Source organism: Agelaius phoeniceus, chromosome 5 (genome assembly GCF_051311805.1).
Source record: "Agelaius phoeniceus isolate bAgePho1 chromosome 5, bAgePho1.hap1, whole genome shotgun sequence".
In the NCBI taxonomy this organism is placed as follows: domain Eukaryota; kingdom Metazoa; phylum Chordata; class Aves; order Passeriformes; family Icteridae; genus Agelaius; species Agelaius phoeniceus.
In genome coordinates, this window is record NC_135269.1 from 55,266,476 (window position 1) to 55,290,811 (window position 24,336).

Consider the following 24,336-nt stretch of genomic DNA (forward strand, 5'->3'; position numbering starts at 1 on the left):
TCTCCTTAGCCACTTTCCTTTATTTCTCTGTCTTCTATCTATAAAAGCTGACGGAATTTACTTGTTTTGTTTTAGGTTTTAGAACACCCTCCTAGGTGACTTAACAAGTATATATTGCATTCTGCTAGTTACGGGCAAGCATGCAAAGTTTTGGATATCTCTCAGATATGCTTTTATAAAATACTAGTTTTTCAAATGTAATAATTTTCCAAAGGAGATGTTTCTTTCGTGTAATTGGTACTAATATCAGGAATTCAGTTTCTTTATGGCCTCATTTCTGATGAATTACCAAAACCATTTGAATCCTGGAAGTAGTATATTCTAGTATCCTTCCTTTTCCTTATGAAAAATAGTAAAGGCAAACAAAACACTCTGAGTTTTGTATGTACTAATCAATCTAAATACTACAAGTGTTTAAACATTACTTACTCTGAAAAATGTGTAAATTAAATTATTTCATCCATTTCCCAAAAGGGTGTATTGCTGCATTATTCACCTGCAATACTATTTGAAGTATTATATTATCTAATAAACAGCTTTTCATTTCCTGTCCTTACAAGCCATAATTATTTTGTTTTGTTACAAGGGTGTCCTAGTTCTGCTGGGTGTGAGGGAGGTGGACTGTGTTGACCACATGAGTAATTTGTTTCTGCCAGGCTGGAGCTTCTGAAGAAACTGGTGTTCTTCACCTAGTTTGGATTTTGATGTGAAAATCTTGTATTGTATTTTGCAGCGTGTTATATTTCTTGGTTGCTGTTGGCTGAGTTGCTTCTTCTGATGTCAATAGCCATTGCCATAGGATTGCTTTCTAGTTTAGATTTTATTTTCAATTAAACCCTTGAGTAGCTCTGGAAGATACCCTGACCACAGATTTTCTGTTTCTGCAGCATGAAGCTTATGAGCAAGTGCCATAACTTGCTCACAGTAGATTCTCCTTTCATGTGCATACATTTTGTAGTTGTATAGAACTATCTTATAAAAAGAGGTATGCATTTTTCTTTTCATGAAAATGTTTTGATTCTTTTCTTAGAGAGAAGATGATGAAGAAATGCAAGCCTTAAAAGAAAAATTGAAGTACTGGCAAAGGCTGCGCCATGATCTTGAAAGAGCACGTTTATTGATAGAACTTATACGTAAGCGTGAAAAATTAAAAAGAGAACAGGTAAATGCAGCACCTTTTAATTTGGTGAAGCTTTTCTGAAGGAAAGATAATTTAAGTATTCTCACATTTTTTTCAGTAGGTCAGCTGTATTTTAATCCTTACCTCCGGTCAAGTAACATATGTACATGCTGTGCACTCAAACTATTTAAAATATTTAAAGTTTTCATAGAATGGCTTGGGTTGAAAGGAAAGATTAAGGATTTTATAGTCCAGTCCCTCTTCAATAAACAGGAACATCTTCAACTAGGATCAGGTTGTTCAAAGCCCCATCCAATCCAACCTTTAATTTTTCCAGGGCACCACCTCCCTGGGCAACCTGTTGTTCCAGTGCTTCACCCTCATTGTAGTCCTTATATGTAGTCTGAATCTACCCTCTTTTAGTTTAAAACTGTTACCCCTTGTCCTGTCACTACAGGCCCTACTAATCAGTTTATCCCCATCTTAATTATAAAGCTTCTTTAAGTACTAAGAGGCTGCAATAAAGTCTCATTTGGACCATCTCTTCTCCAGGATGAGCAAACCCATTTCTCTCAGCCTTTCTTCAGAAGAGAGCTCCAGTCTGATCATGTTTGTGGCCCTCCTCTGGACTCACTCCAACAGCTTTGTGCCTTATGATGGGGGCTGCAGAGCTGGATGCAGCAGTCCAGCTGGGGCCAAATGAGGGCAGAGTGGAGGGACAGAATCACCTCCCTTGACCTGCTGGCCACACTTCTTTCAATCCAGCCCTGGATGCAGTTGACTTTCTGGGCTGCAAGTGTACTCTGCCTGCTCACATTGAAGTTTTCATCCACCAGTACTCTCAAGTTCTTGACAGGGCTGGAGCTATTCATCCCTCAGCTGGTACTGATACCTGGGGTTGCCACAACCCAGGTGCAGGAGGACCTGGAATTCGACCTTGTTGAACCCCATGAGATTCCCATGGGGCCCACTTCTTGAGTTTGTCCATGTTTGGATGGGATCCTGTCTTTCAGGTGTGTCAACTGCACAATTCATTATGGTGTCATCTGCAGATTTGTTGAGAGTGCACTTGATCCTTTGGTCTCATGTCATTGATGAAAATACCAACTGTACTACTGGTCCCAGTACAGACCCCTGAGGGACACTGCTCATTACTGATCTCCATCCAGAGTCCAAGCCATTGATCACTGCTGTCTGGATGCAGCCATCCAGCCAATTCCTCACCTGTGGAGCAGTCCACCTATTAAATCCATCTCTCTTCAGTTTAGAGAGAAGGATGTTGTTGAGGACCATGTCAGAGGCCTTAGAGAAGTCCAGATAGATGACATCTTCCCTTGTCTGCTTTAAAGAATTACTCCATCATAGAAGGGCCACTAGGCTGGTTAGACCACTAGGTTAGTTAGGCAGGACTTACCCTTTGTAAGGCTGTGCTGGCTGTCCTGAATCATCTCCTTGTGCCCCACATGGAAGCTTTGCCTTGTGAAGTTATCCATAATGCACTCCAGGAGTCTCCTACAGCTCGTCGTGCTACTTTTCCAGATGTCAGAGTGGTTGAAGTCCTCAACAGGACAGGAGCCTGCAAAAGCAGTGCCTGTCTGTAGCTGGAGCAAGAAGGCTTTGTCAATAGGCTCCCCTAGATCTGAAATAAATACCAACCACGGGGTTCCTTCTCTCACCTTGGTGCCTAAGCTTTCAACCTTCTCGTGGCTTTTCTTGAGACAGCTCCTCACAGTATATTCATTTCTCAGTGTAGAAGGCAACCCCACTGCCCCTTGGTATGCTCTTGGCGCTTCTGACCAGCTTCTGACCATCCATAGTCACACTTCAGTCATGGGATTCATCCCACCAAATTTCAGTAATGGAAATTGGGGTGTGGCTCTCTACCAGCCCTGTGACCTCCACCTCCTTCTGTTTCTTGCCCTTACTGTGTGCATTGGTATAGAGAAATTACTTAAGAAGACATTCTCTTAGACTTGGAAAAATGATTGGTTTCTGAAGTACTGTAGAAGATTTGATCTATTCAGGTTTTCTCAATACATGTCCATATACTTAGTAGCACTTTTATCCTTCTGTCACAAAAAAAGCAAAAATAAAAGCTGCATCTGAAGTCCTACAGCATTCTACAGTTAACGTTGCCAGGAGGAGAGATTTGAGGAAGTGATAATGCAAAAAGATAAAAGTGTACATGAAAACTGTGAACGCAAAATGTTTGCACTTAGGAGCTTTTAATGGTCCTTATTTGTAAAAACACCATTTCATTTTTACTTGTGCAAACTGTGAACATTCATTGCAAGCTAATAGAATTTGTCCTTCTGGAGTGGTTTCTGGAATTCTATGCATCATTCACGTGTATTCACGTATCACTTGCTTTACACATGTATTTATATGTGTGTACTTAATGTATGCATGTTTGCTTATACTTATTTACATCTATATATTATATATAGGTACACACACCTTTAATCTTTCATTAAGAATTTACTTTAGCCATAGCAAAACTGTTTGATTGTTGATAACTCTTAAAATGGCTTGAAAATTAAGCTACAGAGGAGTTGAAATAGTGTCAAAAATAAAAAAAATAAATTCTGAAGGATATTGAAGTATTTGAAGATGTTGATTCTGTTTTTTGAAATAATTTGCTTGGAATTTATGTAGAGCACTGCTTTCCAATTACTCTTTGTTTTGGTCTTATGTAGCCTGTAAATCAGATCCTCTTTTTAAACTTTAAACATAGCAGTACAACTGAAATTTAATTTGAAACATTACCTTTAAATTTTTACTATTTTTCACATTGTTGGTAAATTGTGAAGCTGCTATTATGTAGCATCTTTTAAAAAAATACATTTAAAAGTGGAATAAAATTCTTACATATAAAATACAAATGTGAGTTTTGGGAAGCTGGAGTTGAAGGAACGAGGATGATGTTTTTTCTTACAAAATCATTAGCTGAAAACCAATGTCAGATAAATGCCAACTGAGATATTGAAAGTATTGGGTACATTTAAGTAAATGAGTACTACTCATTTACTTAAATGTATTTATATTTTATATCTTATTTAAAATACTATACTATTGCTGCTAAACAACTTCAATACAGTATGTTAAGGGAAAATGCTCAGTTGGATAACTCTTTACTTCTTTAGGTGAAGCTTGAGCAGGTTACTATGGAGCTTCAGCTTATTCCATTCACTGTACTTCTGCGATCGGTTCTGGATCAGCTGCAGGAAAAGGATTCTGCTCGTATATTTGCTCAGCCAGTGAACCTTAAAGAGGTATGTTTGCAGCTGTGTTTCCTGGTGTTTACATGTGGCTTGGTGGCACTTAAGTACAGGAAACAAGTCATTACATGCAGAGTTAGAAGCAGTGTTAGCTTTTAATCTTTTTTCTGATAATTAACATTATGAGTTATGGTCTGCTGCTATGAAACCTTTTTATGCTTATATAGCAACATAATTTCTGGGAAATACTTGTATGGAAATATCCCATCCTTATAGAATGTTGAGTACATACTGATACTTTTCAGTAGGACAATTTTGGTAAGGCAAATTCAAAGGATATCAAAAATTGCAGTGCAGATACTGTGTTCTTACTTGAAGGTGAAACTAGACAGACTTAGAGTATACATGTGTGCGTTTGTGCATATACTGCATACACATCTGTTTATTATATTTAGAATCATTAAGGTTGAAAAAGACCACCAAGATCATCAAGTCCATATTGACCTAATAGCAGTATGCTGACTAAGCCATATGGCAAAGTGCCACACTTCCATGGATGGCCACTGCACCACTTCCCTGAGGAGCCTGTTCAATTTTTAACCACCCTTTCAGTGTAGAAATCTTTCCTAATGTCCAACCTGAACTGCTCCTGGCCCCACTTGAGGCCATTTTCCCTTGTCCTATCACTAGTTGCCTGAAGGTATATATATTATATAAAACCACAGAATTCCCAAGAGAAAGTAGTTTCAGCATCTCTTAGTAGAGCTCAGACTTGTTACCTGAGATGCAGAATATTGTAATATCTAAACTTCTGTTGGCATGCAAATGTTTGCACTATCTAGATGTGCAATTCTAAGCTACATCTTCATTGTCTTGTATTGAGGTGTTACAAGATACGTTTTCAAAGTAAATCAGGTACTAACTAATGTTACTTTGCCTGTAATAAGACAGTTTTACCCATTTGTGTTTTAAATATTTATTCAAAGGTTCCAGACTATTTGGATCATATTAAACATCCTATGGATTTCTCTACCATGCGGAAACGGTTAGAAGCTCAAGGCTATAAAAACCTCACTGAGTTTGAAGAAGACTTCAATCTGATCATAGATAACTGTATGAAATACAATGCAAAAGACACAATATTTTATAGAGCTGCAGTGCGGTTAAGAGATCAAGGAGGTGTAGTTCTCAGGCAAGCCAGGCGAGATGCTGAAGGGATTGGTTACAACAATGAAACTGGAATGCACTTACCAGAACGGCCTAAACTTGAGTCACCCCAGCCTTTCTCTTGGGAAGATGGTAAGATATTTTTCAATTATTTTGGAAAGTTGCATTCTTCATTGCATACAGCGTGTATGTTCCACACAGATGTTTAGGATTGTTGCTGTCCAGTTTGCTAGCTAGATTCTCCACCCCCCCATTAAAAGCATTGCTTGAAAGAGTCTGGTGTTTCTATTCTACCAGATCTGTCCTAAGTCATCAGTGCTACCTGGATTCTGATTTTGGCAGTGTCAGAGCCTAATTCAACAATTTACGCGGAAAAGGTTTTTAAGTTGAGTGCTTTCTTTCACATGATCATATATGCTTGTAAAGCATGGAAAATGAATACCAGTGTTCATAAACTTCAGCACATTCCTGAGTAACCTACTTGAAAAATTGAGCACATTTGTGATACTAAGAATTAAATAGGGTTTTTTTGACATACACATGAGTTTTCTAAGGTTTGGCAGTGGAGAATAATTAACACATTTCTTTTATAACCATAATTTTGTCCTTTTCTTTAACAAGAAGCAATTAATCTGTTAAAGTGGGAAGGATTAATTATGTCTACCCTTCTGACCTTTTATTTCTTTGCTCTACTGCTTAGTTTTTTTGATCAAAATGCTGATTAAGAAAAATAGTAACTGTATAGTAGGAATTAATTTCAGTATTTCTGACTATAATCTAAATAGTTTTTTGACAGTATTTTTTATTTTGGCATGCAAATTCAGTTTTTTTCCTTTTGTTGTATTACTGTTCTGAGGATATTCTGGGAAATGCTAACACGTTTTCAATTGTACGTGTTTTGACTTCAGTGGATAGATTACTGAATCCTGCAAACAGAGCACATATGTCCTTGGAAGAACAGCTGAGAGAGCTGCTAGAAAAACTTGATCTCACCTGTGCAATGAAATCCAGTGGGTCAAGGAGCAAAAGAGCAAAGCTGTTAAAGAAAGAAATCAGCATTATTCGCAACAAACTCAGTCAGCAACACAACCAAGCTCCTCAAATAGAGTCAGGTATTGGAAGTTTCGAGGAAGAAAGTGCAGCATTAGAACAAGATGGAGAAGAAGAAGGTAAGATTGTAAACCAGGTTTAAATGAGTACTGGTCTGAGCTGCTTCAGTCAGGTGCTGTGATGTGAGTAATAGTGTGAATTAAAGAATTTGATTAACTAATATTAAATTTAAAATACTGATTTTAAAATTAAAATAATAGTTTGATAATATGAAAATTGCTACCTAATCACAACAAATATTTTAAGAGTAGAATGATTTGAAGAAAACCTTCCTCCATTACTTTTCATGGTAGCAAGGCTCTAAAAACTTAGGTGTTAAAAAACGAAAGTGCAAACAATTTCAGATGAAAAGCAGTTGGAAATGCCTGAGTGGAAAATATCTTTTTACTTTTGGAAATACACTTAAATGTCAAAATATGTATTAGGGATTATGTGAGCCTAGGTCAATGGTAATGAAGACTTTGGCTGTTGTACTGTGTTTGTAGCCTTTTTTATTCACTACTCCAGACTAGGGAGGAGGGTGGGTAGGCTTTGGGGTTATTTGTTTATTTATTTATCTATTTTAAATAAAGCTAACTATTGATAAGACTTAACAAATTTCACGTCGTAGAATCAAGTCAGGCACATCTGCCTACCTCTTCCCCTTTTGCTTCTCTTCCTCCTTAAAACAGTTGTCTCAGAACTGTGTCTACTCTTGGCTAATTGCCATTGAATTCAATGAGAGCACTGTGCTGGAAGGACTAACTTAATAGTTAAATTAAATTTAATATTTGCATTTTTAGCTTTTAAATCGAGTTTCTGAGGTTTTTGTTGCTCATTTTAAAATGATGGAAAGAAAATCTGTCATTTAAGTAAGAATTCTATTGACTTTGTTTCATGATTACCTCTAAGGAACTAAACTTTTTCTTTAGGAGAGTTAAGAGGTGTGTTTCATTTTTGAATTAAGTGCCTTGAAATAGGAGGAGGAAAGAGCTCAAGGGAAAGTGGAAGCATGGTAATAAATAAAATAATCTCTATTTGTTGTGGCTTGATGCTGTCAAAATTTTTGAAAGGCGAAGTCAATTAAATGATTGTCCTTAACTGCCATTCAAACAGTAATTTAGTGTTTAGTTCCAAACAGAACTTGCTGGAGATTTGAGCATTGGTAGAAAAAGTGTACATGAATCAGCACGTTATCCTGTTCTGAGGTTTTTAAGTGTTCTCAAAATGTTTAATGGTTTGGGTTTTTTAAATTTGGGTATTTTTTTGATCTTTAAGTGATGATGGTATTAAATACAGTTTCTTAGGAATGTGGGGCTTGGCATCTAATGAATCCACAACCTTTTGTTTTACTTGTAGCTTAACATTTTGATGCCACAGCCTTTCACTTCAGCAGTTTTTTGTGAAAAAAGTAGTCCAAAGTGAACAGTAGTGGTTTTCTTACATTTAGGGTAGGCTTTTAAAATAAAACATGATGAAAGACATGATCCAGGTTTGATTGGTATGGTTGTTATGGTTCTGATCTAGTGGAGAGTAATAATAATTAATTCAAATTTCAGTTCTTAAAAGGTACATAGAGGAGTAAAGAAAACAAATTGTCCCAAAATAAAAAGAAAAATCCTGTGCCCAGGATCTCTACAGGAGCTGACTTTGATTCAACTCTGAATTACCCCCTTGCAATTCTGTTTCCCGTCTTTGATCATGTGAAAAATACAGTACCAGAATAACCCCATGAAATTTAGGTTTTATTTCTAAATAATTCTTAAGTGGTTTTAGGTTCTTTAATCTTTCTGCAAACATTTTCTAATCAGTTGTAAGAAAATCAGAATTTGTTAACAAAGGAAGTCACCGTGGAGATTTTAAAGCACAGGATTTTTTAATGGCCGATAGTCCAAATGTGCTTACCTGACTGTACATTTCATTCTACAGTCTTCCTGAAATATTAGTTACCAATTCTAATACCTGTGTACCTGCAGATGATGTAAGCACAGTCACAATGTATTTTAAAAAACAGTATTTTTAATATGGACTCTGCTATTGTTTCATTAAACCTTAAACAACAGGGTAAAGATTTTTTTTGCACTCAGAAATCATTGATTTCCAAGTGCATATTGCTGGGCCAAAACCAAACAAAATAAACTGCAAATAGAGAACTTAAATGCTTTGGGGTTTTGCACATTCCTTCAGGTGGCATAGAAAATTTAACTAATATTAAATATTTTATGTGATAAAATAAATCACATAAAATAAAATACAAAACAAAATATTTATTTAGCATAAATAGTACAGTAGTCTTATGCAGCTACTCTAGAATAAGTATTTCCTTTCTTGTATTTCGAAAGAGTCTTTTGAAAGCTAGAAAGATTTTAACATCTTTCTGAGTTGATAATTATGGCTTAGGACATCCTTCTATTTGTATTAGGGAATGCTGCAATAGTGGAATGTTTATTTTCTGTCCCATTACTTGTGATGAAAAACTGAAACTACATTTGTTCACTCACTGTCATGTCACTATTGTCTTTTCTCAGCATGGATTTAGTGGAATTGAATCATACTAAAAAATATAAAAGTGTGGGGGAGAAGGGGAGAAAAATGTTACAGGGTGGTTTTTCTGATTTCTCATATCAAATCTGCATTATCAAGTGTGTTATTTTTCAACTAGTGGCTAATCAAGCTGCATGATTTTGGGGATGTTGGGTTTTTCTTCTCCATTTTTATTACTTTTTCGTAGATAAAACTTCAGGTCACAACTGTAAAAAGGTTTTACAAATCATGTCCTTGTGTGGATTTTGTAACACATTTTAGTTCACTCAAGTATAACAGGTTACAAGTACCTTTTTTTTTATTGGTTAGCTAATAAAATTTTTCATAGGCAGGTAAGGTGAATATTGGTAAGGTGAAGTAGCTAAAAACATATCTTACAAAAAATATTACTTGAATGGCAGTATAATTGCATTTAACAGATAATCATCCACCACCCCAACTTCCTAATGAAAAAATTTTAGTAGTTTTTAGTTAATGAAACTAACATAACTGCATGAGAAGAAGCAAGTACTTATTCAGGTATAAATTGTTAACACCAACTATAGATGTCTTCTTTTCTACCCCTGTTGCATTCCCAGTATAAAAGTAGGAACTACTAACTAGGACAGATTGTTGCTAGACAAGTTTTGGTTTTAAAATGTTATGCTTTGTTTCCAGACAACAATTTATTTGGTGGGCTGCACATTTATAGTGAGTTTTATAATAGACTTTATAACTACAGGTTTTCAAAAATCACACTCTATTTATAATTTTTTCAGGAGATAAATCTCCCCCTAAACTTGAACCATCAGATGCATTACCTCTTCCTTCAAACTTGGAGACTAATTCAGAACCACCAACCCTCAAACCAGTAGAACTCAATCCAGAGCAGAGTAAGCTTTACAAAAGAGTAAAATTTGATAATGAATTATATAGCACTTCCATTCAGAAAGAAATAAATGGACACACTCCAGAACACTTACTTGACAGTAATCTCAATGAGTCGACTGTTTCTGCTGTAGCTGAGTCATCAACTGATGTAAACAGACGTACATCCATTCTCTTCTGCAAATCGAAAAGTATAAGCCCCCAAAAGTCTGCAAAGAACACTGAAACCCAGCCAACTTCTCCACAGCTAGGGACCAAAACCTTTTTGTCTGTAGTCCTTCCAAGGTTGGAGACACTTCTGCACCCAAGGAAAAGATCAAGGAGTGCATGTGGAGATTCTGAGGTTGATGATGAGTCCCCTGTAAAGCGCTTGGATACAGGTAAATGTTTACAAAACTTATTTGAATGGATGCATCTGGAAAGTTAACATTCCTGTTAGTTTTTACCTACATGTGATTGTTAATCTTCAGATTTTAGCACTTGAAACAGGTTGTCCTCGCAGCTGAGTAGTTACAGTTCAGAAAATTATTATTCATTTTTCTGTTGGCCCTTGACAATTAGACATGCTGAACCAAGTTTGGGTTCTCTAGCTTCATGATGCAGTTTTTAAGTACACATATGGATGTATATGAAACCTGTAGGAAAGACAAATTGGCTGCTTTTTTGCAAATTCCCTCTTAAAACTACATGGAAACTGGACATGTGATGCCAAAACTAGAAGGCTTGTAAGCAGGAGCATGAAAAATACCTGCGCCATGTATGATTTCATTTTGCTGAATGTTGCTCCAAGCATATTTTTATATTATGAAACTGATGACTGTGTATGAGGCACTTTGTATATCCATGTATTTTATGGAAGTGTTCAAACCCCAACATATAATGACACTTCATGTGGTTTTTTTTAGTCTGTGCACTTTCAGTAGAATTGAAGGTGAGATTATGCTCTTAATGAGACTTCTCTAAAGGATATTTGAAAGAAATGTTATCTTGATACATTAGGGCAGCACAAACAGCTCAAGACATTAATTATTTCTCTCAAGACATTAATTATATCTTTTCTTAGCACACCATAATTCTCTTTATTTGAGAAATTCATACAAAACCTTTGAGGAAGAAAAGCAGCATCAGGAAATTACTATGGATATTTCCTTACTGTCATCCATGGCCATTGCTATGACTTTAATATTACCTTTGAAATAAATAATCTCTTTCATTGTCATGTTGGGAACTCTTATGCAGGTATGAAAACAGCATGTGGGGGTTTGTCTCTTTGAATGAAAGAGATAGGAGTTTAATTTGAACAGTAGGTGTGAATATGTACTCCAAAAGCTGGGGGAGGGATAGGGGGGTTTATTTGGGGGAAAAGGGAAGTATTGTTGATTTTTAGGTTGTTTCTTTTTTGTTTGGTGGGAATTTTTTGTTCTGAATAACAGGATTTTTCGATGTGTGGGATGTTGCGCTTTTTTTTGATTGGTTGGTTGGCTGGGGTTTTTTTTTAATGATCACATGAAGGCACTAATGATTCTAATGCTGGAATCATAGTATGAGAAAATTTTATGTAAGATGCAGTGAGGGGAATTGTTTTTCATTTATATTTTTTGGGTTTTGCTCTGTTTGCCTGTTTAGAAAGCCCCAACTTCCATTCATTTTCCTAACAGCTTGGAAAGAGCATGCAGATTAGACCTGGTATTTTAGTTCTGAAGTAAGTACCAAGTGAAGGCAGTGTGATGATAGAAATTAGTCAATCTTTATTAATAATATAAAAACCTTGGTTTCCAAATATCTTAATTTGCCAGTGTATAACCTAGATAATTTCATTATGTACCTGGACATAGATTGCATTTTATCACATACAGTGAATCATTTTGTGCTAGACCACACTGGGAATTAGTTCTAATTTCTTGAAATTTTTGTATTAAACATTGTGGATTTTTTCTTTAGGGGAAGAAAAGGTTTTTATTTTCTAGGAAAACTAACTTAATTCTTAAAGGGAAAAAAGGCAGCAATGAAACCAAAACCCACCAGATTTCTGAATACATTTAAATTCAGCCATTTTTCCTTCTCTCTGTGGATTTAGGTGTATGTAGAGCAAATATGCTTTTGATTATCTTCAAAACTAACAACCTAGTTACAGGAATAAAATCCAGAAGTTAAAAAGTTTTTCTATTGTTAATTTAAAACAATTTTATGTAGTCTTTTTCTGAAGCTAGTAAAGATATAAAGAGAATTAAATTTATGTAGAACTAATACTTAGGGGGCATTTATAGTCAGAATTTGTACTTGTTCAAGAAGAGTGAATTGAAACAGTTTGGCCAATTAATATTCACCTGAAAATGTTCTAGTTGTTTTTTAATAGTATCTTGTGTTTTAAGCATATATGGTTCATACAGATGTGGCAGTTTATCAGATCTTATTCCTTTGATTAGCTTGCCTGCTGGCAAGCAAACATTTTGCTTTCACATAGGAAATTTTATTCCTCATGTTATTTTCAAATTTGTGTCTCCACACAAATTTAAGTAATTTGCAGTTGGCAGCTATTTTGAGCTACAGTTCAGCAGGAAACCAGCACAAATGTCAGATACTTAACAAGATTTAAAAACAGTTGAGATTTTTTGTGTATGCAGCTGGTATTGATTCATGTAGATGTCTGTGTTATGATAAAAATGCATTAGGTGATGTATATAGCAATACATTCTTTCTCTTTGGTTATTTTTTACAAAATTTAATCTCATACTACAGGTAAGAATGTTTTTATTCAGTAGAATCCAGCAGAGCTTTTTCTTCCAAAGCCATCCAGTCATAGGAAGAGGCATGCAACAGGCTTCTTGTGTGCATTGAGTTATGAGTTATCAGCTTTGGGGAAAATCCCTGCAGTTGAAAATGAATTATTGTTGCACAGTTTTCTTTGAATGGTGTGAATATTAACTATCCTTAATTTTACTGAATACAGAAAAAATCATGAAAAAGAATCGCTTAATATGCCAAGGATTGAAATTTTTAAGTTGTCAGGAGCTGCACTGTCACATATTTTTTTCTTTCTTACCTATTTATAGCCAGTATGAGGGTTTTTGACATTATTTAAGGATGTCTTGTTTCTGTCCCTTACTCTGCAGTCTCTTCAGTGTTTCCCCCTTTCTTGTCACTCCTGTATTCTTACATGACAAAGTTCAAAGGAAGACTTTAAAGTTTATTTAGTTGAGTGAAAACACACCTACCTGGTTGTTCATTATTCTTGTAGACTGCTTTTATTGTGCTCTCTTGACTTACATTTGGGGTTGATATTTTTCTAGTTATTTTCAAGAAGGACACATATAGAATCCACTGACACACTCCTTTGTAAGTGTGGTGTCCCACATGCTGTTGGTTTTCATACATAAGATTACTGAAATGCCAGCTCTTTTTCAGAAATAGGGGACTATTGAACAACATGAGTTAGCCTTCAAAGGGAGCTGAAAGCAGTTCATTTCCATACTGTGATCTTTCATTTGTGTATCTTTAAAATATATGAAGCAGGAGTGTAGTGTAATCTTAAATTTAAATTTTCTAGTGTTCTACATTATCACAGAGTACATCTGTCTTTGTAGTTGCTGTGTAGAAACTGACAGCTGCATAGTGGAGACGTGTTTAAAAATTTCCTATACATATTTGATGTATTTTGGGTTTGCTTCACACAGTATCTAGCAACAATTTCCAAAAGAAGATTGTTGGTTTACCGAGGAAATTTTGGTGACATCAGAGATTGATGTATGATTCTTGAAGGTTGGGCATGTCAAGTCTTAACTGTGACAAGTTTAATGACCTTTTCCAAATACCCATTGTATACTTACCTTGCTCTTTTGTTACAAAGATGAATCCTTTTTGTCAGGGAAATATTTTGTGCAGTTATTATATCAGAGAAAAATGAAATTGATTAATGGATAGAAGGTAGATTTTACTGACCATTAAAAATCTGCCTGTATCAGTTGTGTATTAGTAAGATAGCAGATGGAACAAATTATTGTTTCAAGAAACCCTTTTTAACATTGTAAAATGCTAGCTTATGATCAGATTAAATTTGCCTGTGTACTTGGTGTTATTAGTCATCTCTAAGATTTTGTAAATGTAGGTTTTAAAATTCCTAGTTGCTGTTACAGTACTCTCTATTTTAATGAGAAACTAAGTATTTAAAATACACTATCCTAAAACAACCACTGTAACTTACCATAGAATCAGGATTTCAGATAGTGATTATTATAGTATGTTGCATTTCTATTATTTATTGTCCAAATGCAGTAGTAGGAAATTTCAGGGAAGTATATAATTTACTTCATATTTTCGCTTCCAGCTACACAGATTTTCTGAAGGTACTGAAACCCATGTAAACAAGTATTTAGAATATGGATCACTGAAGTAGAATATTCACACAGTAAAAAGCATAGAGTGGGGGAATTTATTATTTCTTAATACATACTTCACATACAGTTATCAGTATACAACAAAGATTCCTTATTAAATCTCTTAGTAAATGTTGGGCTGACTTTGTTTCTGCTCGAGTATTACAAAATGATGGCAAGTAACCTGTATACGAATTCCATTTGCATTTGATAGAATTTAATATTGTAGTGAGGACTGCTGTTACTTAATTTGATATGATAAGGGTAGACATTGTGTCTGGAGTGAAATGGAGCACAGTTCATTTTTTTGATTCTTGAGTACTTGATTTCTAATGAATATTTGCCTCTCTGGAACACAGGCCCATTTGGCTAAAAGTCAGGCTTCATATGCACAACATTCGTTACCATTCACTAAATGGAGGAAGTGAAAGTAAAACACGCATATCTAAAAAACTTATGTCTTCTAAGTAAATAAAAAACTAAAATAAAGGTTCCTCAGTGGAAAAAAGACCCAAATTGGTATGATTTCTCTTGTGGTTAGCATAGACAGGAATGACAGTACATGTGTGTGTGTGTGTGTGTGTATGTATGTATGTATATATATATATATAAAAAATTGATATTCATGAATAAAGTGCAGCAATTTGACTAAATCTACCACAGTCTTGGTTTGTTGTATTGAAATGCATAGTGATTGTTTCATGTGAAGTCTGATTTGAAATTTAATTATTTGAGCACTTAGTGGTGTTCAAGAACTTCAGCTGCCTGACTCCAGGAGGTTTGGAAACATAAAACATTTTATGGTGTATTTGCAAACAAACAAAGTGTTAGAGATTGTGAGGAGGTTATAAAGGCCTAAAAGGAATTATTCTCTGGTTTGTTAAATTTGTCAGTGTAGAGACATGGGGAGTACAGGAGTCTGACTGTTCAGTTGTCAAAATATGTTTGGTTAATTGGTCTTCTAGTAGGTTGATAGGCCACTAGGAAATGTAGGACCATTTGCTAAGAAAATAAAGCAAATTAAGGAAAGAAATTGGGAGGAGGAAAAGAAAAAATAACCCCATTGCATTTCTTAATTTCTTTTTGGCCCACACAAACTTAAGCCAGGAGTTCTGCCAGGCCTATGAAAATCTCTGCCAATTTAATTTCTGGGAACATTTTGAGAGATAGGGGAGCAGTTTTGTAATACACATAGAATAAAATAAGTGCATAAGGCAGAAAGAGGGGGTAGGAAGCTATTTTATGCCAATCAACACTCACAATGTCTTTTAAGAACATAAACATTCCTTCTGGTTTTATTGCATATAAATAATCATAGTATTAACTTCCTGATGATGAAAAATCCTTTTCCTATTTCTTGATTTATGTTATTAAAATAGGGGGAATTTTGAGCAATATAGTTGAGAGTGGTGGGGGTTGATGAACACCTGGATAAATGGCAATGTGGTGCTTTTTTCAAGGCTTGTGAGATGTGTGCATACATAAGGTACATTATACACTAGTATTCTGGAAATTTTTTTGGGGCCTTGAAAATGTTAATATCTTTGAAAGTGATGTCTTTTGGGTTATTTTTAAGATATTATTAGTACTCAACGTACAATTGCTGTGTTTTCCAAGATGATTATAACCAAATCTTCTGTAATAATAAACAAATATTTCTGGAAGCCCTTCTGTTTTTCTTGATGCTGTAGGAATTGTGGAGCCTTTTACGGTATTCTAGTGCTGCTTTTTTTATTTTTCTCTTTTTTTTTTTTAATACTTAGCTCATTTCTTGGCCCAGGTTTGGCTTTGTAAAAAATTAAATGTCATAGTCCCCTATGTGCTTCATTTGTGACATTTAAGACTATTTTTTTCTGTGTGGTACAGATGGTAAACAGAACTGTGGGATTTATTGAAAATAGCTAAAAGTTAGTGAATTTGGAGATCCACACTATATTTTTTGTGAGTTATGTTCTTAATTTATTTAAGAAGATACTTGCCGTGGTGCTGTGGCTGATGACCTACCTTCAGATTTACAGGCTTAGATATGGTGAAGTCCCCTCTTCCCAGACATACAGTGTATCAACGTGGATCAAATGAGCTGAGCTGTTTGGAACATCAGAGAATAGTTTGGGTTGGAAGGGGCCTTTAAAGGTTATCCAGTCCAACCCTCACATACTCACCCACAGGTCTGATTTAAGAGGTGGACAACAGAAAAGGTTAATCCAGTGGCTCCAACAGCAGCATCAGGCACTGAACCTGGCAGGCAGCAGTACCAGTCACTTGTGGCCCATTCTGCTGTGAGTGGAGAGAGTGGGACAGTTTACACAGTGTGATTGACTGCAGATTAATGCCTCTCAAAGGAGGTTTGTGTGTGGATTTGTGGTTTGTGGTGGTTTTTTTTTCCTTTTCCCCTTTTTCCATTCAATTAGAAGAGATTAGATTATGCATTTGCATGCACAGAGGAACGTCTTTCACAAAGAGTAATTATGGTAGCATGTAGTTGTCCACTGTATCATACACACAGCCCAGTATTTGGGGATAATTTAAATTGAATAGCTCTCTGCTATGTTTCTCATTATAATACCCAGATCTAATTTCTTTGTTGTGCACAGGGGAAGTATACACATTAAGAAGATATCCCCTATAAAGAAACATGTAATACTCAAGAATGGGTAAAATTGGAGCAAAGTTGCTTTGTTCTGTTGCTGCCAAAACAGCGGTCATTGGTCATGCTGTCAGTGTTTGGATTAGGATAGCATGGCCTGTCGTGTTTGACAGGCCATGCTATCCTAATGTGGTAATGCTCACACTTTGATTTCATTTTCTCTTCTCCTTCTTTTTATTCTATTTTCTTCCTTGACTTTTCCTTTTTCCCTTCCCTCCAAAGCTTTAATAATGCTCAGAAATTACTTCCTAGCAGCTTGTTATTGGAAAAAAGCAAAGACAAAAGCAGATGCCGAGAACTAACCTTCAGTTGATAACCATGGCTAACTCCTGAGTTCTTGAAAAAAATTCTGTGTTGAAGATAAAAGTCCTTCATGTCTGAGGGGAAAAAAGCAACTATAGATTCATCTGATTAGATACAAGGATACGAACATGCGAGTCAGCCTTATTTTAACTCTTTTGTTCAGTTTTGCCTAAAAATAGCAAAGCTGGGCTGGTATTTTAATAGCTCTTGATTTTCTTCACTTGAGGATGCTTCATGCACTGTCAGGTTGACTGCATGAGCAGTGAAACATCTCATTTGGTCTTTCCAGATCCTGTCAATGAAGCCAGGAAGAAAATCTTAGGATAGCAAACACTGTTGATTTTTGCTAGGCTGGAATAATTTTTTAGTAAGATGTTTCAGTCTCTTAAGGACTTGGGTCATGCACTTCCTCAAGTACTCTGCAAGCTGTCATAGAAGGAGGCTGTAAAGCACTGGATCTTTTATACTGAATCACAGGAAGTTTTCATCTCCCTGCTTGAAGTACCTCTCAAGGTAAAAAAGGCCTGGAAAATTAGGACTGGGAATGCAGCTGAGTAATTTACTGAAGTAATTAAAAGATTTACATTTTACTGTGGTGTCCTGTATGTCATCTCAGGAGTGGCAGATCTCTGCCTTGATCTTTCTTTCAAGTAGCAACTTCAGTTTCATTTTCTGTTCCCTATCCTCTAAAGGAACAAATTATGCACCAATTTTCCTAAACAGCTGTAAAAGGCAAGTAAATGCTAAATTATTTATTTTTAATAGAATGAGATTGCTTGACCTCCTTACATAGGAGAGCTCTGGAGTTTTCTGTCTATCTGTTCCCTTTTCATTGGATAGCATACCTAAAAGTTGTGTTCTCACCATTACAGGGAAACCCTTACTTTCAATGAAGAAAAATCTGTGTTGATAAAAGCTCTGTGTAAAATCCTGTAGCTAGTAAGTTCCAAAAGTTAGTTCCATTCAGGAACATCTCGGTTTAGGAAATGGAGCAGCCTTTCTTTGTAGGTGTCAGGTCCTGCTGGGCTGCTCTGAAAGATTCCTAGGCACTAGGATTTTCATGGAATGTATTGATAAATAATTATCATGCTTTTTCATTTTGTAAGTTGTGAATTAAAATAATATATATCAAGAATATATTTAAGAAATCTCTAAAGATTTTTTCATTTATATCAGGATTTTGTAGGTGAGAAGGTAAAAATCTTCAAATGGAAAATGTTTAAAGAATTTTTTTCTTTCTTAAGGTTCGTAACTGTTTGGGCATAAATCAGTAAAAAATGTTTGGAAAAAAGATTCTGATCTTAAATCCTCTTAAGTAATTTTTGCCAAGGTAATTAGAATTAATGGTCCTAAATATTACTGGCTTTCTATAGTAATTTCTGGGATCCTGGATGATATGCCATTGGTCTGTATGTGATTCAGGCACTTAAAGCTTGTATTTTGCAGTCATCTGTTTTACATGTCATAAATTGTATAAACCAAAGCTGATTCAGGACTTCAGTTTGTAAAGTTAGTTTTGAATTTTTTAAATTTTAAGTGTGCACTTTTTAATGGCATTTTCTACTCTACTGCTTCATCAGTCTATCAGTCTACCACTGGAAGAGCTGATACTGTCTTAGAAGAAGTTGTAATTTTTTTTTTTTTTTTTTGAGAAATGTTTCTTCTTGTATGCTCTCTTTTCGTTTCAGAGTTTTCTGGAGTGTATTCAAACTCCTCCACTAAGGTTGCCTCCCACTCACATGCTTTGAAATGCCCTGAGCACTCATTCTGCAGTACAGAGATCCTGTTGTAATGCAAAGCAATGTATGATCCTTATCTTACAGAAGCTGTAGTTAATAAATTCTGATTAGTTTTTCTTTCTGTTGTGTAAATCAGATTTCGCTGTTGTATTAGAGTCTCATCTGATTTGCCAGAGACAGTTCTTATTCTCAGATTTGAAGAAAATTAGTAGTTACAAGATGAATTCTTTGGCATTCTTTTGGAACCCATCAAACAGGCAATTTATTGAGCCACCAAACTGTATTTGTTCTGTGTCACTTAAATCTTTAAAGGTTAAGATTTTCTGGTTAGGATCTTGAAAGGTACTGCTGTTTAGTGTGTAGGTGCCACATCATGAGCTCATACTGAGCTGTCTTTGTTGTCTTTAGCCATGACCAAGTTTTAAAAGCTTTATTTCCAAGGGGACTCTTCACACCAGGCTTTGTAGTCTTTGAGTAACTGGCTTCCATTTTGTCTGCATACTGAAGACTGTTTTAAGTACTGGAAGCTTTGCTGTGCTCTGATATTCATCTGTGTACTCTGAAAAGAAGAACTGTGTTTAATATTCCTGTTGCACTTTAGAATTTACTGTTTGAAGTAACATTTAGAGGGTTTCTCTTAGGGTCTTATGCTCTTACTTGTGAAAAAAAAAAAAACTTAGTGGATGCCTTCCTGTTTCTGCAGTCTGCCCATTTCCAAGGTTTGCATTTTCAAGGATACAGTAACTTTTGATGATTTATTACCTTCAAGTATTCCCTTATCCTGTGTGTGCTTATCTGTATATATAAATCCCCCTAAATCAGTGGCATCCCCTTTCTTACCCTTACTGGAGGTATTTTTAGCTACATTTCTAAGCTGTGTTCTTGATGCATATCATGCACGTGGAGGTTGTATTCTGTGTTTTCAATGACTTTCAGTATTTTCTTTTTCAAGACAGAGTCCTGAATCAAAGTGAAACTTACTTAGATAGTCCCTTTAGAAACCTTAGGTTTTAGTGATAGAATACATAGGACACTTGTGTCATTCTCACTGTCTCTGGACACTGCTGTAAGGATGGCTTATTTAATTGAAAGCTCTGTTTCCTTTCAGAGAGACTTAATGACTTTTTCACTGTCTTCCAGGTTCTCATATTAACTAATATCATGCTGGGTATTTATCTCTTTGGATCCTAATTATTTTCTATTATCCTCAACATGGAATGGAATTCAATTAAATGATCATTTTGGAACGCAGAAAGACAATTACATTTGAAGTAATTAATTTGGATCATGTTGGAGACACCAGCCATCCTTAAAACAAAAAACAAATAGAAATGAACACTCTTGGAGGAAGTCTTTGACACATATGAAACTATGCTCTTCATTCAATACATTGCCCCATTTCCGTAAGTTACAAAGTTGTACGTGTTGTAGTATATGTGACACACACTGGTCGCAGAGTTTTACCAGTCCCAACATTCTTATTCCCACAACATGTTCTGTGAGAGCAGATTAGCTAAGAATGCTACATATCCATCCTCTTCCCTTCCCCAGAAAAACCAGTCTCATCTTCCTTGGAGAAGTGAAACCTACCAGAAAAAAAATGGTTATGGGTTTTTTTAAATAAAATACACATTTTCCTCTACTGTATATATATTTTAATGAAGAGTAACATCAGTGTTCAGGGTAAGTGCTCAAGTCACGACTGAAAATGAGACTAAATAGTGTTGTAGAAGTGCTGGTGCACTGTGTGCAGTCATTGTTTGAATACTCCCAGGTTTTTTAGTGGTTGAATTTCAGCCCTTCAGGTCTAGTTGTGGGAGAGCACTTCATCTTAAATTTTGATGCACTTGGTTTTGCATCAAGCTACGCATAGTACAGAATTAATTGCTTTAGAATAATTTTTTGCAAGTTCTGCTTCTTTCTTTTTGTTTCAGCAGAACTGTAAGGTGTATTACAGTCTGAAATGTACAATTCTGTATTCTGGGGCAGCATTTTGTGCATTCATGGACATGCTGTGCTGCTCTTTGGACTATACTGAGCTTTGTTCCTCTATCATGTTTTCCAAACTTCTGCTCTCTTTTGGAAATTACCTTTTCCTGATTCCATTTATTTAATATGTGCAAAAGGATTCCAACTTGCTTGATGTAGGTAGTCAGTGAAAGTTTTAAATGCAGCCTAAGAACAAACTGGCACTGTTGAGAAGAAGTTAAAACTTTGCCTGATAAATACAGTTTTCAGTGCAGTGAGAGACCTGTGGAAAAGTATCGGGCTGATCATCTTTGCCTCACTTTTTTTCTTCTTAGTTAGCATTTCTTTATTTTCAAAATGGTTATGTTATGCTGTGATTTGCAAGGCAGTAAATTTTCCACGTAAATAGAAGTTGAGCTGAAGATTAGAAATGGAAGTAACCCTGCATTTAAGAGTGATAGCAGACTTCATTGTTTGAGAATTCCCTTTTTAATTGAAAAAGGTTAAGTTCTGCCTCTTGAGAGTGGACTGCTTTATTGAAGAAACTTAAGAACAGAGTGGAAAAGTAAAGGAAGTGAACCACTAATTAAAGGCTTTTAGTTTGATCTTTAGGACTTTAGGGGGGAAGAGGAGGGTTGTCATTTAGTGGTATTGATGAGGAGGCAATATGTGTAAGAAGTTTAGTACCTGACGTAAAATTTCACTCCATGACTGTAGAGAAAGCTCATTTGAGTTAACAAAATCATGAGCTTGTGGAAAAGTTGTAAGCAGGATGAGTTAGGTCTCATGGATTTTCTTTATTTGGCCTTCTTAGTTATATCTACTGATTCTATAAAATGTAAGTTCCTTAAAGCAAATGGAGATCTTTAATTTCACTTACTCTAGCAGCTACAGGACATTGGGTGTTTCATGATTCATGAGAAAATAGTTTTGTAATGATATAACAGAAACCAAATCGCGTAGTGTATCTGATCTTTTTTTGCACATCTGTGCTACGACCATAAAGCACTTAGGTTTTATTGCCTCAGTTTTTTCTGGCAAGTTACAAGGTCAATTGTGAAGCATTTCATCTATGACTAGATATGTGTTTTGTTTAAAATAAGGCTTGAGCTTTTCCTTTCTTAAAATAATGCCTATTCCTTATACCTTCTGAAACGTGAACTGTATAAACTGGAGTCTCATAGATTGTGTAAGCTCCTGTCATTTGGGGCTTGGTGCTCAGGAAAATTACTCCTGCTGATAGATTGCATGTTCTTTGTTTTTCATACTTCCACAAGCAGGAAAGAAACATGTCTGGGAAGCTCTAAATTCTTTTGCACTTTAGTATTCCTTTTTTGTCAAAAATGTGTAAGTGGGGTTTTTTCCCCACTTACCGTAGTTTAACCCCAGCTGACAACCAAGTACCAACCAGCCACTCTCTCACTTTCCTCTCCTTGGTCCTCACAGTGGGAGGAGAATCAGAAAAAGGTAAAACCTCTGGGTTGAGATAAGAACAGTTTAACAATTGAAAAAGAATAAAATGAAATAATAATAATAATAATAATAATAATAATAATAATAATAATAATAAGGAATAAAACCCAAGAGAAACAAGTGATGGGTAATACTGTTGCATAGCACCCACTAACCAATGCCCAGCTCTATCCCCCAGCAGTGGTCAGCCCCTCCCAGCCAACTCCCATCATTTTATCTATGGGGCATGGCACTCCATAGTATGGAATATTCTTTTGGCCAGTTTGGGTCAGCTGTTCTGGCCATGGTCCCTCCTAGCTTCTTGTGCCTCTGCTCACTGGCAGAGCATAAGACACTGAAAAGTCCTTAACTTACTGTCAGCACTGCTCATCAACTCAAACATCAGTGTGTTATCAACACTCAAATCAAAATACATCACTGTACCAGCTGCTCAGAACAAAATTTGCTCTATCCCAGCAGAAACCAGGACACCACTGTTAGTAACTATTCTACAGACTGATAAAACATTTTTTACTCTAATCTGAAGTGAATTAAGTGAGTCATGAAACTCACAGCTTATATTTAAACTAGAACAGGGCTGGACTGCCACCTCAGAGAGCTGTCTCCATTGCTCTAGTTGCATGTTTCTGCTGTATCCCTTGTTTCTGAACTTCAGCAGTCAGGCGATCACATGATTGCTTTGTCCACTGTGTTGCTGAAAACTGGCTCCTTACCATTTCTTGGTACTGACTTGTTGACAAAGAGAAGCCACCGTTGCCAGGGACTGACTGAGAGTGCCAAAATGTCCATTTTGGTGACAGCGCAGTCATAAACTGATTGAAATAATAAAAATATTATTTTGCCCCTTTTGTCCTGGGTGTGCATGTACAAAACCAATGTATGCAGAGATAAGCATCCAAGTCACATTTGGCTTTATATGGTTAAATGTTTTGCACATTCTCTTAACACAGGTACTTCTTTCCATTTTCACAATCCACTGGAAATGTGAACTGTGCCCTTGTTCTGGCAGCAATCATTACTTGATCTGTCTTCCTGTTTAAAATTCAGTCTGTGATCTGACTTGTTTCTGCTGATAGCTGCTTCACATTAGCTAGATGCCTGAGTGATAACTTGAGTAATGTGTCTCCGGCTTGTGGCAGGATGAAAACAAAACAGTTTATACACCTCACTTGAAAGATAAATCTGACAGGATATTGAAGAATAACAAGTACTTTTTGCAAAGACGTAGGAGATGTCCTTTGCAGAATGGTTTTTTTTAGCTTTTCATTTCAAATGCCATGTGAAATGTACTGTGATAACTTAAATTCCCCTATACACTTTTTCGTAAAGCATGTTCTGTTTCAGCACAGTCTAAGACCAAACTCCTCCTTAATCTGCAGATATTTTTATCAACTTGCTGAGAATGAGAACAAGATTAATTAATAGCACTGATTAATAGTTTGGTGCTTGTCACTCAGGACAATGCTACCTTTAATCATTTTTCTTCTGTAGGAAATCAAAGGCAAATATAGGAGTTACAAAACAAACACTCTAAAATGAATATTTACAGTGTAAATTAAATGACAATGAAAGGGAATACTTATATGTAAATCTTTCAGAACCTTGAGTAAATATACTCCTCTTTCTCTTAAAAATCTGAAATAGTGTTGATAATCCAAATGGAAGGTCTCCTGGGGTGGAGGGTAAAAACCTTGTAAGTCACTGTATGGAAATGCTTGAAAAATTACTGGATTGTAAAAAGTAACTTGCTAAGCTCAAGTTCCTTAGTTATTAGCCTCCTTTGTCTTTGTAGCAAACAGACTGGAAGAATTGATAAAGAAAGTTCTGC

General features: G+C 35.8%; 1 protein-coding gene across 9 annotated transcripts in view; it reads left to right on the forward strand.

Moving 5' to 3' along the window:
* BRD1 (bromodomain containing 1) overlaps positions 1 to 24,336 on the forward strand; it is a 68,495-nt gene that overhangs the window by 32,564 nt on the left and 11,595 nt on the right. For 6 of the 9 annotated variants that reach the window (XM_077179057.1, XM_077179056.1, XM_077179055.1 and 3 more), the window contains 5 exons: positions 1,031 to 1,162; positions 4,264 to 4,392; positions 5,325 to 5,637; positions 6,414 to 6,674; positions 9,897 to 10,385. In XM_077179057.1, the coding sequence (XP_077035172.1) occupies positions 1,031 to 1,162; positions 4,264 to 4,392; positions 5,325 to 5,637; positions 6,414 to 6,674; positions 9,897 to 10,385 (1,324 nt within the window). Of the gene's footprint in view, positions 1 to 1,030; positions 1,163 to 4,263; positions 4,393 to 5,324; positions 5,638 to 6,413; positions 6,675 to 9,896; positions 10,386 to 20,207; positions 20,432 to 24,336 lie in introns of those variants that run through there. The other 3 variants (XM_077179060.1, XM_077179058.1, XM_077179059.1) reach the window with 3 other exon arrangements.